This window comes from Pantherophis guttatus, chromosome 2, assembly GCF_059756535.1.
Source record: "Pantherophis guttatus breed Tessera chromosome 2, ASM5975653v1, whole genome shotgun sequence".
NCBI lineage: Eukaryota > Metazoa > Chordata > Lepidosauria > Squamata > Colubridae > Pantherophis > Pantherophis guttatus.
The window spans coordinates 33,840,293-33,860,080 of NC_142064.1; the positions used below are offsets into that span (position 1 = coordinate 33,840,293).

General features: G+C 36.4%; 1 protein-coding gene across 2 annotated transcripts in view; it reads left to right on the forward strand.

The window, feature by feature from the left end:
- The window catches only part of HOMER1 (homer scaffold protein 1), a 60,554-nt gene that overhangs the window by 32,670 nt on the left and 8,096 nt on the right, over positions 1-19,788 (forward strand). For both annotated transcript variants that reach the window (XM_034441060.2, XM_087885759.1), the window contains 2 exons: positions 152-291; positions 16,476-16,632. In XM_034441060.2, coding sequence (XP_034296951.1) covers positions 152-291; positions 16,476-16,632 — 297 coding nt within the window. The remainder of the gene's footprint in view (positions 1-151; positions 292-16,475; positions 16,633-19,788) is intronic.

Here is a 19,788-nt window from a genome sequence, read left to right on the forward strand (position 1 = left end):
TTTTCTGCTTTAAAGGTTCAGTAGGATACTGAACACTGGTATTTTCTAAGACCTACAATATATTTGATAACTGTAGCATTTTATTTTATATATTGGAACTATATTGTATAGAAATGGAATATGTACTATTCCTTTTTTTCTTTTTTTTAAGGAATCTGCGGGTGATATTCAATCTCCTCTTACACCGGAGAGCATTAATGGGACAGATGATGAAAGGACAATGCCAGAAGTGACACAAAATTCAGAACCAAGGGCTGAAGCAACCCAGAATGCATTGCCATTTGCGCATAGGTACAGATTCCATTCCCACATCCTTATTAAGTAATATGTTCATGTGCTTTTTTGTTGTTATTAAAAATGGCCTTTTTTTATTTGGTGAATTTAAAGATCTTGCATGACTGTTGGGCTTACAGCCATGGATACAACTTGTTTCATTTGCTGTTTCTCTACTAAAATGACATGGTTTGGTGTAGAAAAGAAGCTGATCTCTTCAGTGATGAGAACTACAGCAGAAAGAAGAATCATAGCTCTGCCAGTGTGGGTATTTTTCCCTCCTGTCTGCATTTCTTCTCCTCTGTGCATCTTGGCCATGGACTGTTTAAACTAAGGTTCAAGTGATTTTTTTTTTAACTTTTTTTTGGAAGGGGGTGGGTGAAATACGTCAGTACAAGCACTTTATTTCTACTCTTCATGTAGGAAGCAATACTTGAATGCCTGGAATTTTAATATCGTAGCTTTAAAAGGGCTTCCTCCGATATTTTATTCAATATCAGGTTCTTAGAATGCAAATAATACTTGCAACAAATCATTCCAGAGTGCAGTGTTCTTATTCCAAGTACTGGTTAACCATACTCTTTTCAAGTATGACCCATTTCTCTTTCTATGACTCCAATTCTGGTGCTCCATGAATGTGCACTGACCTTTTAGGGACTTGAGAATGCTCCTATACTCTTTTTAAAAATGTACATTTCTTCAAATCTTAAGATGCCTCCAAACAGCTATATCTCTCTCACATATAGATGGTATCAAATCGATACCATCCACACTGGCTATGTTAATACATTGCATGTACCTCCTATTTGGTGGGATGCGGAGAGCAATATGTTGCCTTGGAATGTAGTTTTTAGAGATTCTTTGCATAGAATAGTCTGAGAATGCTTGGTGTGAAATTGTTTTTTTGTTGTGCTTTTGGCAGATTGACCAAAATGTGTCTCAGAACTGACAGATGCTGTCATTATTAGAGAGTGTTGCAAGTGACAAAGATATGATTTAAGTTTCATAACCTAGTCTACACCTTTTCTGTCACGCTAAAGAGCTCTGTGGGTAGTTCTCAAAGTGCAATCATTTGTTTAGCAACTGTTTAAAGTCACAGTGGCACTGGAAAAAGTGACTTATGACCAGTCCTTGCACTTATTACTATCACAACATCCCCATGGTCATGTGATCAAAATTTGGATGCTTGGCAACTGGTATGTAATTACAATGATTGCAGTGTCCTGTGATGTGGTGGTCATGTGATCTCTCCATTTGCAACCTTCCCAGTCAGTTTCTGACAAGCAAAATCAATAAGGAAGGTGAGATTCACTTACTGGCTGTTTGATTCACTTAACTGCAATGATTCACTTAACAGCCATGGCAAGAAAAGTCATAAAATCAGGTGCAACTCACTTGAAAGCCGAGCAACAGAATTTTGGTTCCAATTGTGATTGTAAACTGAGGACAACCTGTATATGGGACCTTGATTGACCAAAGTCATAATGGCTGACTGAAATTACTATAGGAGCATCCATTGATGACAACAGAATGACTAGGAAACAAATTGCAGACCAAGTATATGAAGGATGTGCAAATCAAATGAAAAGGGAGATTTTAATTTTAGTTTTTAGTTAGTGTAGGGCATAAATATTCTGTAACTTTTTCATGTATGGAATATTGGAAGGAGGTCGAGGCATTCATTGGTGAGATAATGTTTCTGGCTATTTGGTTTTCTTCTTTCCCATTAAAAAAAAACTTTAACAATTAATCAGACATTTGAGTCATGGTTTTTCAACGATGAGAAATGCAGATAATTTTTATTATAATATTGTATCCTGTTATAATGTTATAATTATAAAGAGTTTATCTTGAATAGCAAATTTTGGAGAAAACAAGTGTCTCTTTTATAGAAAACCTGGACAGTGTAAGCCATTGTCTTGAAATATTTAATATTTTTGTAAAGCGATTGAGCTTAAACTTTGAAAAAAAATTTTTGGTAATATATAACACAGCACTAAAACATATTTTAAATGAATCTAATTAGTTAAATTGCTATGTGCTGCTGTAGTTCCAAAATAGTAAATTTATTCTAAATGGAAAGAAATATTAAGATTCTATAAATATTTACTATCTTTAAATATGTATCCATGCCTGAATACCTGATTTTGTAATTACTACAAGTCCACTGCTGAAATAGTCATATACTTTTTCCTGAATATCACTTGAATCAATTATTCATGGGAGAAAATTGAGAGGTATTTTAAAATTCTGAGGGTTTTTTTTTATAAACTTTCAGTTAAAGTCAAAAGATATTTTTATTGTGTATTTTTGTAAGAGTATTACACTCTAATTGAAAACTGAAGTCTGAGAAGGTTGCATTCATATCTTTATCAAATAGGTTTAAGTAAGAACTTTGTGTCTTATTCTATTCCTTCCTGCTTTTTTATCTATTTTTTAAAGGCATATGTATCAGAAAGGCAGGTTATACATTTTACATATAAAAATAAAAAGTATTTAGTGCATATATAACTTGCAAAAAAAATTGAACTTAACCATTTGGAGGAGTGTGAGACCACATGTATATTTCCCAAGCTACCCCTCTTGCCTAAATACATTCTCTTTGATTTCTTGACTCTCGGTTTGAGTTTGAGTTCCATTCAGAAAAAGCAATGAATAAGGAATATGTGTCATATTGCTATCTATTTATAATTTCATAATGCCAGATTGCAGAATCTGTACTTAACGTCCTGTTATAATCCCATACCTCTCACCATGATGGTTGAGCTATTGGGACGATATAAATGAAATGTCTGCAAAATATCCTGAATTAAAACAGTTACTTTTGAGTCTGAAATAATTCTTGCAATATTACTAGGACTGGCACTGTTGCTTGGAACATGTCTGGTAAGGTCACCACTGTTACAAAATCCAAACTTTTTGCACACCACTAGTTTTAATCCAACAACATCGAGAGACCACCAAAGTCTCCATCCCTGTCTAAAAATACAGCATTAGGTATAAGAATTGAGCTGAAGGAAGAAAACTATTGAAGGCCAGTTGTGATTGCAGCTGACACATGGCAAATTGCACATGTCCCTTATTGCCTTTCATCTTGTTTCTGTGAAAAGCAGAAGCTAAGCTATCTGATGTGGCTTTTTGAAGCCTATAGAGGCAGCAGGGATATTGTTTTAAAGAATGTAGCAACCTGAATTAGGCCAACTTTATGTCCCTTTTAAAGCAATTCTCTTGGGCTTAAGCTACATGTTACTTTTTAATTTTAAATGGACATGAGGTGTAATCATGAAAAGTTAGTTGGAAGTGTTTTTATAATCATTTATCTCTAGGCTGTAATCCTAATGGATATTTTCCTGAAGTTGCTCTTTATATCCAAAAAATTAACAGCACTTTTTAATGGATAAAGTTTGATTACACAGTTGTGATTTACAATAAATGCCTCCCATGCTTTGTTCCCTATTCTGTTAATAGCTTTTGTTTTTTTTTTCTTCTTATTTGTTTTTAAAAAATCATGCAATATCAAATGATATATTTAGCTTAACATCTAAAGAATGGCTTTTTATTCTGAGGAAGTGATTAGGTTATTACCATATAGATAACATGTGAATTAGATAACATGTAAAATAATTTGCATGAAAATAAAGGCTTATACTCCTTAAAGATTTAGCCAGTTTATTGTGGCACAACTTTTCTATAGGTACAGTTTGTTTTTTAAAAATGCTTTTGTTTAAATCATCCGACAATGCAAAATGCCAAAACTTTTTGTTATTATTGGTAAAATATGGGTGATTATCAGAATATTTTTGTGGGAAAATACGCTAAGTATTATATGAGTATACATAGTAACTCCTCTCTGACAATTTATAAATTTTAAATGCATATTTTAAAATGTTTAAATAGTAAATTTCCAGTAATACAGTGTTCTTGGTTTAAAATTTTTGCAAAAGTTTTAATACAAAGTCCTTTGTATTAAAAAAAATACCGTATACAGACACACGTGAGGTTTGCTTTTGCTTGTGAATTTAGCACTCTTTCTTGTACAGAGCTGTGTAAAGATTTTGTTCGAATGCCAACCAAGGATTTATATTTCTAAAATATTTTAAATGTATTATTCTTACTGCAAGAAAACTACATTCAGTCAACAGTCTGACTGAAAAGTCATTTCTAATATCCTGGGAATTAATAAGTATGTGAAAAGTAGCTTCTTGGAGTTTCTTCGGAAGTTGCTGATGAATTGAAGATGTTGCTGAATGTGTTTTAGTATCACAAATGCATCTGTACATATAAAGATTTTAAAATTACAGCAGTGTACTCTGGATTGGATCTAGCAGAAAACACCTACAGGAGGAAAGATTCCTTTTATCACCAGGAGGCTTTGATCTATATTTTTTCTATTGGCCAAGCAGAGAAAAGACCATCTTTACTCATTCCCCCTGCATTGTGCTTTTCGGTAATTTTCTGACAAGGGGTATTTCAGGATCCTGCTGTCAACAAAATAAATATTTGGACAAAATTGGATGTATTTAGAAAATACATGAAATACGACTAAATTTATAGTGATATAATTATTTGCTTGTTGAAGTGATTGTTCTTTTTTGTACTCAGTTTTGGTATAATAGCTAGAAAGAAGGCTATTTCAAAAAAATAGTTCTGTTTCCAATTTTCTTCTCTGTACAGCAATCTTTTAATAATGCTGCATATGTATCTGTTACTGTAAGAACAAATTTGCTGCTCTCATTAAAGGCTTTACATAGAATATACCTTTTGTGTAGATTGATTTGCATCTTATTATTTATTAGTGTATTAAGTTGTAGATCCCTACGGTGGAACAAGACTCCTTTTAATGAAAGATTTAATATTTGGGCTATTAAATTGGAATAGAATAGAATAGAATAGAATAGAATAGAATAGAATAGAATAGAATAGAATAGAATAGAATAGAATAGAATAGAATAGAATAGAATAGAATAGAATAGAATAGAATAGAATAGAATAGAATAGAATAGAACAGAACAGAACAGAACAGAATAACAGAGTTGGAAGGGACCTTGAAGGTCTTCTAGTCCAACCCCCTGCTTAGGCAGGAAACCCTACACCACTTCAGTCAGATGGTTATCTAATCTCTTCTTAAAAGGGTATCGGAAAATAGCTTGAATTCATATACAAATATATTTTGTTTAGATTTTTGTGAGTATAGTTTAACTTCCCAAACCTTTTGCCAATTGAAGGATTCCTAGAACTTTCTACCTAGGAATTCATGGAATTTTAGTTCAATATATCTAAAAAGCAATACTTTGTAGTTTAATTTTACAGGTTGCTAAAAGTGCTTAAAAGCAAGAGCCTTGCTATAAAATCTCACAAGCTATCTTTTTGGTACCTTCTGTTTCATTTCTCCATCTTTCAACTATATTCTTTTTCTTGAGTCACTTCAAACTCTCAACTCTTGTTTCACTACTGCTTCATCAGCTATGTGCACTTCCAGGCAGCATTAATTTTTTGCTTGATCCCTGTTGTCCCTTTTGCATAACACTATGCAATTTAGAAAGAATTGAGGACTTTGAACTATGGTGCTGGAGAAGACTCCTGCGAGTCCCTTGGACTGCAAGGCGATCAAACTGGTCAGTCCTAGTGGAGATCAACCCTGACTGCTCTTTAGAAGACCAGGTCTGAAGATGAAACTCAAATACTTTGACCACCTAATGAGAAGGAAGGACTCACTGGAGAAGAACCTAAATCTGAGAAAGATTGAGGGAAAAAGCAGAAAGGGACGACAGAGAATAAGGTGGCTGGATGGAGTCACTGAAGCAGTAGACGTGAGCTTAAATGGACACCAGAGGATGGTAGAGGACAGGAAAGCCTGGAAGAACGTTGTCCATGGGGTTGCGATGGGTTGGACACGACTTTGCAACTAACAACAACAAATGCAATTTAGGCAATATACTTCTTTGTAAACAGATGCACAGATGTTCTTCCAGGCAAGAAGTTTCAATCTTTTCGTTGCTGTCCTTCAAACTATCTTTTCTCAGAGGAGAGCCAAAAAGTTGGTGGCAACTCTGATCTGTGATCAAAGCCATGCTGCTTTTTACAAATTTGACAAATTGTGAAAGATAAAATTCTTTCTGGAATACACCTGTGTCCAGATATTCCATATTTTCTGTCCCTATTCTTAATTAGTCAAATGTAGCTTTTTAAAGGCAAGAATGGGCAATCCAAAGCCCTAGGGCCATTCAGAATCCCCACCAGCCTTTTATGGAGCCCTTGGAAGTATCTGTAACCATGACTGCTAAAAATTAACAGTACAAGTTCCCCCACTTAGAAATGGAAAATGGATGACAACTGGGATAAATCCTGAATAAACTGAAAGAATTCCCCAAAGCCCCACCTGACCAAATATGTGGTGAGGCCAACTGTCACTTTGGAGCCCTCAGTTCGCTACCCCCAATGTTATGCTATTCTTATTGTCAAAAGATTCCCCACCCCCTATTTTTGGGCAATGTAATTTTTAGTTTCATTATCGTTACTAGGATCAAAATATTTTTAGTACATTATTTCTTGTAGCCAGGTAAATAAGAAATAGATGTAAATAAGCTAAATAGTAAAATAGAAGTATCATAATTTAACTTCTATTAAATTTAAACTATTAAAGTAATTGAAGTTTAATAATTACTTCATGGAATGTTTAATTCATAAATCAAAGTGACATCTGGAAAAATTAGCTTTCTAGACAATCATAATATAGCTATAAACAGGCTTTGGCGGCCTGAAGGAGATGATTGCCTACTTCAAACCCTTCACGGTTATTTTCTACACCTCCTTCTGTGTGGAAATGCCTTGACCTTTTTTTCACACTCTCTTGAACTGTTTGTTGAGGTGAGGTTCAACAAAGCTCATTGCATTCCCTGCATTTCTTTTCTCAGAATCTTCCTGAGAATCCCTGGCTCCTAACTGAGCCTGACCCCTCTGCCTGAGCCAGAAAGATGAGACTCTGACAGCAAGAACACTTTTAAGATAGCATCTCTTGCCAGTCTTAACAACTGGATAGTTTTGTAACAGGAGAACCAGTCCCTTAGATAACCAGATCACTAAGCCATTTAGGTTTAAATTGTGCTTGATAAGCAGTTGGCAATCAGCACAGATATTTTAATACAGGCATCTTATGATCTCTGTATAGTCATACTTGTTAGCAATCTAGCTGCATATTTGCATCTGTTCCACCTTCTAGATAATTTTCAAGGGTAGTCCCATGTAGAAGATATTGCAGTAATCAAGACTGGATGATATTATGTTGTGGATCAACACTACCAGATCAAGAAAGGAATGAAGCACACGTTATAATGGACCTGCAAATACAGTGACAACTGAGAGTCAAGGAACATAATCACATTATGACCCTATCCTCTCAAGGAGAATTAATTCTATCCCAAACAGGCTGTGTTCCAATATTCAAACCCACATTCTTCATTAATAGTAGCACTTTTATCCTGAAATCTAGATAACTTATTATTTCTCATTCACCCTACAATTGACTTAGACAAAGTTCATGGTTTCTGAAATTGAATGAGATATCATCATTCAGCATGTGGACGACACTCCATGAGTCGAGATAGCCTCTTCCATCAGTTTCATGCAATTGTTGAGCATCATGGAGGAACAGGACTGAACCATGTGGTGGATTGTAAATCAATGACTTAGATATCAGACCATAATTCCATAGCTCCATCTATATCCACATATGCATTTTGGCTCCTCTGCATAACACATTTAGAATTAGGTCTATGTTATTAAGTCTATTAATTCTATATTATTAGTTCTATCTGTTTAGAATTAGTTCTATGGTTCTTGAGTCATCTGGTTGTGACTCATATCAGCACTAAAAGATAAATAAATATAAATTTTGTTTATCTTCTAAGAAAGCAGAAGTGCAGTTATCACGATATTTTAAATATCATTTGTCTAATAAAATATATAACACCACAGCAACAATATAGTTAAACTCGTTCTATTATCTGCTCACAAACTGCTCTTACATGCCAAAATTCCATACATTAAGGAGAGCCATCTTGACATGCTTGTACTGTGCCTTGATACATAGGCAAACTAAATTATTTCTCACTCACTCTCTCTCTATATATATGCATTATGCCTCAATGATCTTCATTATCAAGCAAAATCTGTTTATAAACAGATGTTGAGATTACACATTTGTTCATTCAAAATATGCTCTAAATACATTGTGAAAAATATCTTTCTTAGACTTGCTGACTCTATCACAAATAATATAAATCTCCATTCTGTGGTCCCTTAAAATATCAGGACCAACTTTAAGGTTCCCCAAAGACTACCCCAGCAAAATAGATCTAGTAGACTGTAGGTATTGGCTTCTTTTAATTTGCCAGACATTTTTTGAGTTGCTATGAAATATGAAAATTTTAGCAAACATTTTTAAATTTAAATGTAAACTTAGTAAGAGAACATACAAATATTCCACTTTCTGAAAGAAGAAAGAAAAGTCCCTTTATTATCAAGAGGGCATCATACAGAATTGGACTTTAAAGAAAATAGAGAACTAGTAAGTGGTTCTAGAAGATATGAGTTGCTTCCAGATAGAGGAATTTTGGGATTATTGTCCAATTTAGGAGTCTGTTGTTCCAATTTATTCTTTTATAACATTGGGAAATAAAGGAGATGAAGAACTAATGGGAAGCATCTGGAATGATTATAGATGGACCTTTCAGAAAAAATGTGTGAATGTGGTAGGTTGACTCTCTGGAACCTAAAATAGTTTACAATAAGAAGCTGGGACCAAAAATGGTCCTGTAGAGAAGAAACAACAATTGTAAAATAAAATGGAGAAAAATGCTACTCATTCCCTCATTAGGTGCCTGTAAATTAACTCAGAGCAGTAATCACTATCCAGTAATAGTTAGTTTGAGAAAAAGAGTTTTAACCTAGATACAGTTCAGGTATGATATAATGTCCTTGCTTACAAACTAGTTCAATGGGCATAATCAAGGTCCATAGGTTTGAAGCTTCAAAAAATATATACAAATCAGAAGCCTCACATTTTAATTACATACTTAATGTGACAGAACCCTTTCTTCCTAGCATCCTTCTCTCAATTTGTGATACAGATGAAGCAATCTTACAAGATTATACGCTTTGCTGTACAAATACTGCAAAGAAATAAATGAGCAGAATATAATGATCTAAAGGCCAGTTAAATCAGAATTATCTTGACATCATACCCCTCCCCCCACAAAGTGATTTGACCAGTGGTGGGTTGCTACCAGTTCGCACCAGATCAGGTGAACTGGTAGCAGCGATGAAGGGAGGCTCTGCCCACCCACCCAGATGCTTCTGCACATGCGAGCGTGTGAGCGCCCACAAGCAAACCAGTAGTGGCTGGTTTTGAAACCCGCCCCTGGATCTGACCCTTTAGTCATAAAGACGAGTTACTGTATGCTGTTAGTCAAACATGAGAAGAGAGTATATGAGCATGAATCAAAAATCTTGGGCAAGCGTAAAGAAAAGTAATGTAGAGGGGAAAAGGTTAAACAAGTACGTTAAAACAGATTGAAAGAAGGAAAGCAAGAACTGGAGGGGAGTAGCATAAAGGAAAAGATCCTGATATTGGAGGGGGAAAGGACTGAGGTGCAATGAAGTCAAGAAGATAAAAGCTTTAGATAAAAGCTTTGCACAAAGACACCAAAAATTTTTTGAAGCCCCTTGCAGATAAGAATGAGTATTAAATTTATGAGATAAGGAAAAGAATGTAGCCAAATTTAATTTACACCAACCCCCAACCTCCAATATTTGTGAATGGGGATATTTTGGTTTCTAGGGCAAATGGTACAGATTAATTTTAGTGAAAGAGGAATTGTCAAAAATTAAGAGAAGCCATTCCTTCATTTTCTGCACTTTGCAGAATGTTGCTTATCCTGGAAGGGACTGGCGTGGTGACTATGTACAATATGTATGCATGTTGTCTGGAGGGGTAAGTGGCAATATGGAAATAAAGGAAGAAGAGCCTCATAAATTGGTAGAATCCACCCAACATTTATGGACTCCTCCTTTTCCTTCATCATCACCATCAGTTCCACCCACTTCAGAATGAACTACATGAAAACTGTATCCACTGCTCCTCATCCACATTCTTCAAAAGTTTTCTGATACATATGAGAGAGGCAGATAAGTTTGTTAGTTTTAAATCCAACCTATGGATTTTGGGTGGTAAGACACATGCACACATACATAAAATAAAAATGGAACCTAAAGGAATATATATCTCCATTACTATATGCTCATCATATTTCTGAATTAGAGGGCATGCAATATTATGCAAATTGCAGAAAAGGAATAAGCAATAGTAACCTCTCATAACATTAAAAGAAGAGGAAATACAACTAAATCTACATCACTACCATTAGTTGTACCACTCCATATTTTTTTATCCTTGTCAACCACCCTTATTTCCATCCCTTCCTTTCACCAGTTTATGTGTGGTCTTTTGTTCTGAAGCTTCTACTCTTCTTCAAGAATTCTTTAATTCCATCCAACCACAACTTCCCCAGTCTTTTCCTTCCTCTTCATCCATTCACTCTTCACTTGCAATTTTTCATTCTCTCAATATTATCAAGCCACCTCAACACAGTTCTTTCATATTGGTAATTCATATTTGTATTAAATCCACATTAATTTATCACCCATTCTTCTTGTCTTACCATATACATTTCTTAACCCAGTCCTATTTCACTCAATCTATTTTTTTTCCTTTGAGATCCTCAACACTCATCATTGTGTAACAAAATAGGCAAAGCATGGTCTCATGAACAGCTATTTTTGTTTCTTTCAACAAAGATTCTTTCCTTGTAGCAGATTATGTAGTGTACATATAGACAACATTTTTCTATCCCCCCCTCTTTTGGAAATGTTCTATCAATCCATCAATGCTCTATCATATTTATTTATTTCCTCTACTTTTCCTATATATGTATACAGTATACTGCAATTGTTCTCTCTACTTTCTGTGTCATGTTTGGTAATTGATGCATTAATTTTAGATCCATACACCTCATTGTATCTAATATTATCTAAGGTTCTCAGCCAACCATAAGGCATCATGTGCAAATAAAAGTACATCTGTTTTAACACATCCATTCACTCCCAAACTGTACACTTCTAATGTTGCTACAAACATTCCTTATATATGTATTCATAATTATATTAAGTAATCGAGGGAGCATCACCCATATTGAACTGCTCATTCACATGCATGCTGTATTTCCATTATATACTACTATTATTGCCTTCTGCAACCAACTTTCAAGTTCATATTTGTTGAAAGCAGTCCATAATTCAAGTCCATAGTTGAAAATAATCCATATTTCAAATGTATTGTCAACTTTCTTCCTCTCAGATCATTGCTCAATGATTTGCTGCTGAACAGCAAAAATCTAGCCTAAAAACTCCTTACTTGGCAAAAAATAAAATAAAATCACACTTCACAACTTTTGCTCCAAATTAAATTTTCCATACAGGCATTTCTGTCACCAGATTGGCCCATAGAAATTGACTTCTTTTTGTGGTTTTGGTCAGTGAAGGATCTCTTTTAGTAAAAGAGAGAAAGTACAGACTTAAGGGTTCTGCCACACACCAGAAACATTATGTTGCATGACTCCTGAACTGGAACTGGCTGGAAATGAAACTAACTTAAATTTCCGTCTGAATTTCAATCTATTTCTTACTTTAGCAATGATGCCAACAGATACTCTGCCTGAATGATGGTTTACTACATTCCTTGATTGGTGGGTTTTTTTACTCCACCCTACCTGCCTGAAAAAGCAAGAGTGTGATTTCCATAGATAGATTTTCTGTTTGGTCCTGCTACATTGACTGTCCTTAACTGGAATGGAATAACTGGACACACTGGCTACCATGGTCGGCTCACTGTGGAACAACTTGCCACAGGCAATTCACAGTGGGACAGCTCATTAAGGGGGAATGCTGGAGACAAGGGGAAACTCCTTCACCTCTTCCTCCTCCCTCCCTCCCTTTTTGATCTGGCTTACCTTCACCTCCCCCCACCCCCAATATCCCTTGAATTCTGTGGCAGAAACTCCTGTGCATCGAAAAGTGCATGACTCTCTGTCAAGTGATTTTTTTCTGGTGCGGGGGCAGTCCTTCTTCCCTTCCCTGTTTTGTCCTCCCCAATTTTTCCCCCAAGTCTGAGCTAAGAGGAGGAGGATGTTCACCTTGCCTCCAGCATTTTCCAATTCCATTAGGATTATGTAACTAATAAAAGGAATTGTCCCATGGCAAGCCAGCCAGGGAAAGACAGTGGTGGCAAGCCAGCGGCATCAAGTTGTCCTAGACCCATCTTTAACCCTTTTTGGCACATGCACCATAGGACTTATGGGAAGAACTACAAATCATTTTTATCTTTCTTCCTATCAATTGGATTCATCCAGGTAGTCTCCGAGAAATGGAGATGATTGAATGGATGGATGGATCATATATGTTGCTCACATTCCACCATCTAGGCAGGGGTCCCCAGCCCCTGGGCCATGCTCCACTACCAGGCCACAGCCCATTCAAAACTGGCCGCAGAAGCAATGGGTGAGTGCACACGCGTAGCTCCACTTGTGTAAGTAGTGGACGAGCGTGTGCCTGCACCACTTGCACAGAACCATCTCCCCTACCCACACTGATCCGCAAAGCCGAAAAGGTTGGGGACCGCTGATTTAGGTGATATATACAATGTAATGACAGAATTTCATAATTCACAGGGTTTTTTGATAGGCAACTATGGGAGAATAGGTGACAATTTAAAAAGGAAATAACATTTTTAAGGGCAGTTTGACCTAGTAAAGGCATCAGGTTAAAAACCAGGAAACTGTGAATTCTAGTTCTACCTTAGGCAGGAAAGCCAGTTTTGGGGCAGTCACACTCTCTCAGCCTGACCCACCTCACAGTATTGTTGTGGGGAAAATAGGAGAAGGAAGAAGTATTGTGTGTGTCCGCCACTTCAAGTTTTTTATTCATGTACTAAATTCAGGATATATACACATACATATAAAAGCTTATTACAGTCATTAATCAGCACAATGTGACAATTCAAAACAAGTTGAATTAAGTTCCATAACAAAATGGGGAAATAGCCCAATTGTTTTATTTGCTAGATTTGTTATTTTATTTTTAAAATGTTTTTGAAGGGTTTATTTCTGTATCTACTACTACCATGAACATTTATTTTCTCTAAAATTTTCACTGATTTTTTCTTAAATTTTTCCATTGCATTTATACTATTCTCCCCTTGGCTAAGAAAATTATTCCAATCAATCAATAAATACATATTGAATCTTATGACACATCTGAGGGTAAATAATCTACACCTGCATTGGTCACTAGGGAATCTCAACCAGTTACAGACACAAGGGCAAATAGCTTATTTAGGATAATACTTCCTGAACACGTGGAAACTTCTAGCTGTTCTTATAAATTTCTAAAAATCATTGAATAGTGGGAGCTTTTCAGTAGTGATAAAAGTATTGTTAAAATTTGTATGCCTCACTTATTGTGCCTAATAATGGTATACAGGTAGTCCTTTCTGAATGACCACTTGTTCACCAACTGTTCAAAATTGAAATGTAGCAATAACAATAGCACTTAGATTTATAAGTGCTTTCCTTCAAAAAAGGGGAGAAAAAAATCCAGGAAACTACAGACCAATCAGCCTGACCTCAATACCAAGGAAGATTTTGGAAAAGATAATCAAGCAACGAATCAGCGAACATCTAGAAGCAAACTAAGTAATAACCAAAAGCCAACATGGGTTTGTCAAAAACAGATCATGCCAGACTAATCTTATTGCATTTTTTGACAAAGTGACAAATGGATTTGTAACTGGCTGACCAACCGCACTCAATGTGTAGTCCTCAATGGAATTGCATCTTCATGGAGGAAATTATGCAGTGGAGTACCCCAAGGCTCTGTGTTAGGCCCAGTATTTTTCAACATCTTCATCAATGAATTGGATGAGGGGATAAATGGGGAACTCATCAAATTTGCAGATGACACCAAGCTGGCAGGAATAGCCAACACTTCAGAAGATAGGCTCAAAATACAGAAGGATCTTGACAGACTTGAACATAGGGCACTGTCTAACAAAATAAAATTCAATAGTGAAAAAAGTAAGATTCTACATTTAGGCAAGAAAAACAAAATGCACAGGTACAGTATATGTGGTACCTTGCTCAATAGTAGTAACTATGAGAGGGATCTTGGCGTCAACACAGTTCTAGGCTGCATAAACAAGAATCAAGATCATGTGAATCAAGATCATGTGAAATGTTAATACCACTTTAGAATGCCATCGCAAGGTCACACTTGGAATACTGCATCCAGTTTTGGTTGCCATGATGTAAAAAAGATTTTGAAACTCTAGAAAGAGTGCAGAGAAGAGCAACAAGGATGATTAGGGGCAGCTGGAGGCTAAAACATATGAAGAACGGTTGCAGGAACTGGGTATGTCTAGTTTAATGAAAAGAAGTACTAGGGAAGACATGATAGCAGTGTTCCAATATCTCAGGGGCTGCCACAAAGAAGAGGGAGTCAAGCTATTCTCCAAAGCACCTGAGGGTAGGACAAGAAGCAATGGGTGGAAACTAATCAAGAAGAGAAGCAACTTAGAACTAAGAAGAAATTTCCTGACAGTTAGAACAATTTATCAGTGGAACAACTTGCCTCCAGAAGTTGTGAATGCTCCAACACTGGAAGTTTTTAAGAAGATAACCATTTGTCTGAAATGGTGTAGGGTTTCCTGCCTAAGCAAGGGGTTGAACTAGAAGACCTCCAAGGTTCCTTCCAAGTCTGTTATTCTATTCTATATACCGCTTCACAGTGCTTTACAGCCCTCTCTAAGCAGTTTACAGTGTCAGCATATTGCCCCCAACAATCTGGGTCCTCATTTTATCAACCTTGGAAAGATGAAAAGCTGAGTCAACCTTGAGCATTGTGAGATTCGAACTGCCAAATTGCAGGCAGCTGGCAGGCAGCAGAAGTAGCCTTCAGTACTGTATTCTAACCACTGTGCCACCAGAGCCCAGAATGAAGGATGCTTGCAAATAGTCCTCAGAGTTGTGGGGGATACAGTATCCCCATACATGTAATCACAATTTGGTGCTTGGCAGCCAGATTGCAATTATGATGTTGCACTGTCCTACAGTTACATGATTGCCATTTGCAACCTTCGCTTCCAACGTCCAACAAGCAAAACTAATGGACAAAATGGCAGGAGGTTGTAAGCGATGTTGCTTAGTGAAGAGTTCTGGTCCCAATTATTGTCAGTAACTTCACAAAATGGATTACTTACTGGATATGAAAATATCTAGGTCCTCATCCACTATCAGGAGAACTAACAATAAGTCAACTATAATCCATCTCTCTCTCTCTCTCTCTCTCTCTCTCTCTCTCTCTCTCTCTCTCTCTCTCTCTCTCTCTCTCTCTCTCTCTCTCTCTCTCTCTCTCTCTCTCCCTCTCTCTCTCTCTCTCTCACACACACAGCAAAAAGTTATTGCAATACGAGAGAATAGCTCTGACTTGAACTGTAGCTCTGGGTTCCGCTTCAGACACAATTCCAGTATTTCCAACTGGCAGAAGAATTTTATTTTTAGCTAACATTCGTTTAAATATTTAATCTATACATGGATACATTGAAATAGTTTCCCAATACAAACCATAGTTACTAGGCTTGTGAAAGTCTGGTCTCTTTACTTGAACTATAAGACAAGGAATATGTTCCAAACAACAAATATATTTGATTCAAATAAATGAGATTTCACATTGCAGTGGAGAAAGCAAAGCTTAGAACAACAGCTCTTCATGTCAGCAGAGCACTGACATGAATGTATGATGCAAATACAGACATGTGATATTCAAAGATACATTTATGAACTTTCTATCTGAAAATGTCTGCATAAATGTTCATCTCTTTTTCAGAATATTGGTAACATATGTTTAAAAGAGATAAACACTTTATCACTTTAACTCTGGGTCTAAAAAAAAGTCCATACAATCACACTATCTGTTCGGTCTGAAAAACAGTAGGATTATTATATTATATTGTATAGTGTAGTCATCCATTAAAAAAAGGATAGACAACATCTGAGGGATGCTCATTAATGTGATCCCTTTAATTTTGTCCTTAGTTCGGCAATCAGCAAGCACTGGGAAGCAGAACTTGCTACGCTAAAGGGCAACAATGCGAAGCTGACAGCAGCTCTCCTTGAGTCCACTGCCAACGTGAAACAATGGAAACAGCAGCTTGCTGCGTATCAAGAGGAAGCAGAACGTCTACATAAACGAGTGAGTTGACACCACTTGAATAGTAAAACTGTGATAGCTATGGCTTGAGGAAAGGTGTGGCTAAAATATTATTATAGATGGTTATCTGTTCATCTAACAACTAACGAAATACATCCACATGAAGTTTTATTTGCCCTTCTTGAAATTAAAGACTGTGGAAAGTTCAAGTTCATCCATGTGTTCTGTTTACATACTGATCCCCATTATTGAAATAAATGCTTGAGTAATATAATCATTATGCACTAATTATCTCAGCATTTTAATTGTTATTATCATGAGCAGTACAGTAGGTACAGTAAATACATGCCTAACTAACAGTTAATCATGTTGTAGAGCAACTGTTGGTTGCCCTACAACATGATTAACTGATAACTGGACAAACAAGCCTCTAGGAAGCCTGGCAGCATACCTTCAAAACACTGTTTGGTTGCGAGCCAAGCTGTGTCTGCTGATAGTTGTCTGTGAATGAGTAATCAGTCATACACTTATGAAATTGTGGCACTGGAAGATCCATAAAGGTAATTTGTTCCAAGTTCCTGAAGTTGTTTGAAAAGCCAATAAATGATCCTCAGAGGTGGCTATGTCTTCCTTGAATCTTCTTTCTCCAGATTGAATCTCCCAAGTTTCTAAAGCTTGTCTTCATAGGGCATGTCCACAAGTACCTGTATCATCTTTGTTGTCTGTTTCAATTTGTCAGCATCTTTCTGGAAATATGATGGCTAGAATTGTATACACTGTACTACACATATCATCAGTGTTGAGGAGAATAAGGCTTTCATGTAGCTTTGATAAAGTGCTTCTTCTAATGCACTCCATAACTGCATTAATCCTTCCTCTACAAATTACCAAAATCAACACTTGAGTTCAAACAAAGCCAATCTAGTGTCAAAAATTGTCAAAAAGCTTAGTGCTCCTCAAACATAGCAAACCCTTCCAAATCTCCCCCTAAGCTTTGAAAAATGACCCTGTTTATCTGCATAGGGGCATGTATTTACTGTGCCTCTACCTGCAGCTTTGGAAAAGAATACCGGGTCCAGGAATTCATTTCTCAGTAGATGTTTGAATCCCATAGAATAACATCTAAATAACATATAATTACCCCTGTTAGATGAGTCCTAATAGATGGAAGGTTTATGTGGTACCTCCTGATGGTCAATGAAATTTAAAAAGTTCAGTTAAAGCCACCAAACCTTTGTCTGATCCTACTTTAATTAAACACTGAGTTCTGTAAAAAACAGGATATCTTGGATCAAGTCTTGAAGGTTCTAAATTTTTTCCCCAATGTCAATGCAGTCCTAGGCTGCATCAATAGATCACGTCAAGTGTTAGTACTGATTTATATTGCCTTGATAAAGCCACCCTTGGAATACTGTGGCCAGTTTTGGTCACCACAATACAAAAAAAGATGTCAAGGCTCTAGAAATAGTGCAGAAAAGATCAAGAAAGATAATTAAGGCTAAACCATACAATGAACGTTTGTGGGAACTAGCAATGACTCTTGTCCAACATAGAGAAGGACTAGGGGTGGGCAAGATAGCAGTCTTCCAAAATTTGAGGATTTGACCTTTCTTGCGTCAGTTGTTAAGTGAATTCCTGCAGTTGATAAGTTAGTAACCCGGTTGTTAAGTGAATCTGGTTTCCCCATTGACTTTGCTTGTCAGAAGGTAGCAAAAGCTGATCACGTGACCCTGGGACACAGCAACAGTCATAAATATCAACTTGCCAAGCATCTGAATTTTGATCACATGATCATGAGGATCCTGCAACTGTGAAAAATGGTCATAAACCACATTTTTCAGTGCCATTGTAACTTTGAACGGTCATTAAAAGAACCGTTGTAAGTCATGACTATCTGTATGTCTTCTCCTACTTGAACAGAAGACCTCCAAGGTCCCTTCCAACTCCTGTTGTTCTGTATTCTTGTGCTGAATCCCTTTGGCTGGAGTGAAATTAACTCTTTCTTGCCATTTTTCCCACAAACTGCATATAGTAGTCACTACTTTGCCCTCCAAAGCTACTGTTTTCTATACTACAGTAAAAAAAAAAAAAAAGAATGCCTGACCACTGCAACAAAAGCAAGATTTATTTATTTATTTATTTATTTATTGGTTCGATTGATATGCCGCCCTTCTCCAGAGACTCAGGGCGGCTTACAATGTGTTAAGAAATAGCCTTCATACTTTTGTATATACCTGCTTAGTAGGGCTTTCGCCCCCCCCCCCTTAGCAGTGTTCTTTTTTATACAAAGTCATCTTATTGCCCCCACAATCCAGGTCCTCATTTTACCTACCTCGGAAGGATGGAAGGCTGAGTCAACCTTGAGCCTGGTGAGATTTGAACTCGCAGTAATTGCAGGCAGCTGGCAGCTAAGTGCTACTTAACAGCACTTTAGTCCGCTGCACCACCAAGGCTCTTGTTTAAAACAAAAACAATGGAAATCCAAGCACAGATTACTCATTTAATTGGACACTTAATTTGTCTCTAACAAAGAGGTGGATCTCTTATCCCTAAGGCTTATTTTCTTCAGTGTTTTCTATTGTGTTAAGGTGTAGTGGCTTCCTAAAAATATTTATCAGAAATATTTATTGTAAGGAACGGCAAGTAGAGTATTAAGATGCCTGGGGTTTTTGTCATCTTAATTAAGCTGCTATTGCCATTTGGTTTTAGGTAGCTCTAAGAACCAGGATGAAGAAAGACAAAACAAATACAAATGTACCTATTCATTTATGTATGCCTAGCAATGGCAGAATTTTTGCACCTCAAATTGGTTAACTTTCAGAATGCATCCAGGATCCATGACTCCCATGGAATAATACAAAATGCCATAAAACATTTCCTGTGGTCAGCTCCTGATGTTTGACTGTACTATACAGTTCAATTTGGGCTACTTTCAAGGCAGATGCATCTCTGAAAATTTCCCTGAATTTTTAAGAACATTTCAAGTACATTAGAAGTTCTGCTGTTGTTGAAAGCTTTGAGGAATCTGGTAAGAAAATGTATCTGAAATATGACCCAACATGTCATGTATTGTCTAGTTATTTTGTTATAAATATCACATATCACAGTAATTTCCCTCCCTCTTTGTCCAATAGACATTGATGCTTTGATCTAGATATTTCAGAAGGAAGACATTTTTCAAATAGTCTTCTAATTAAC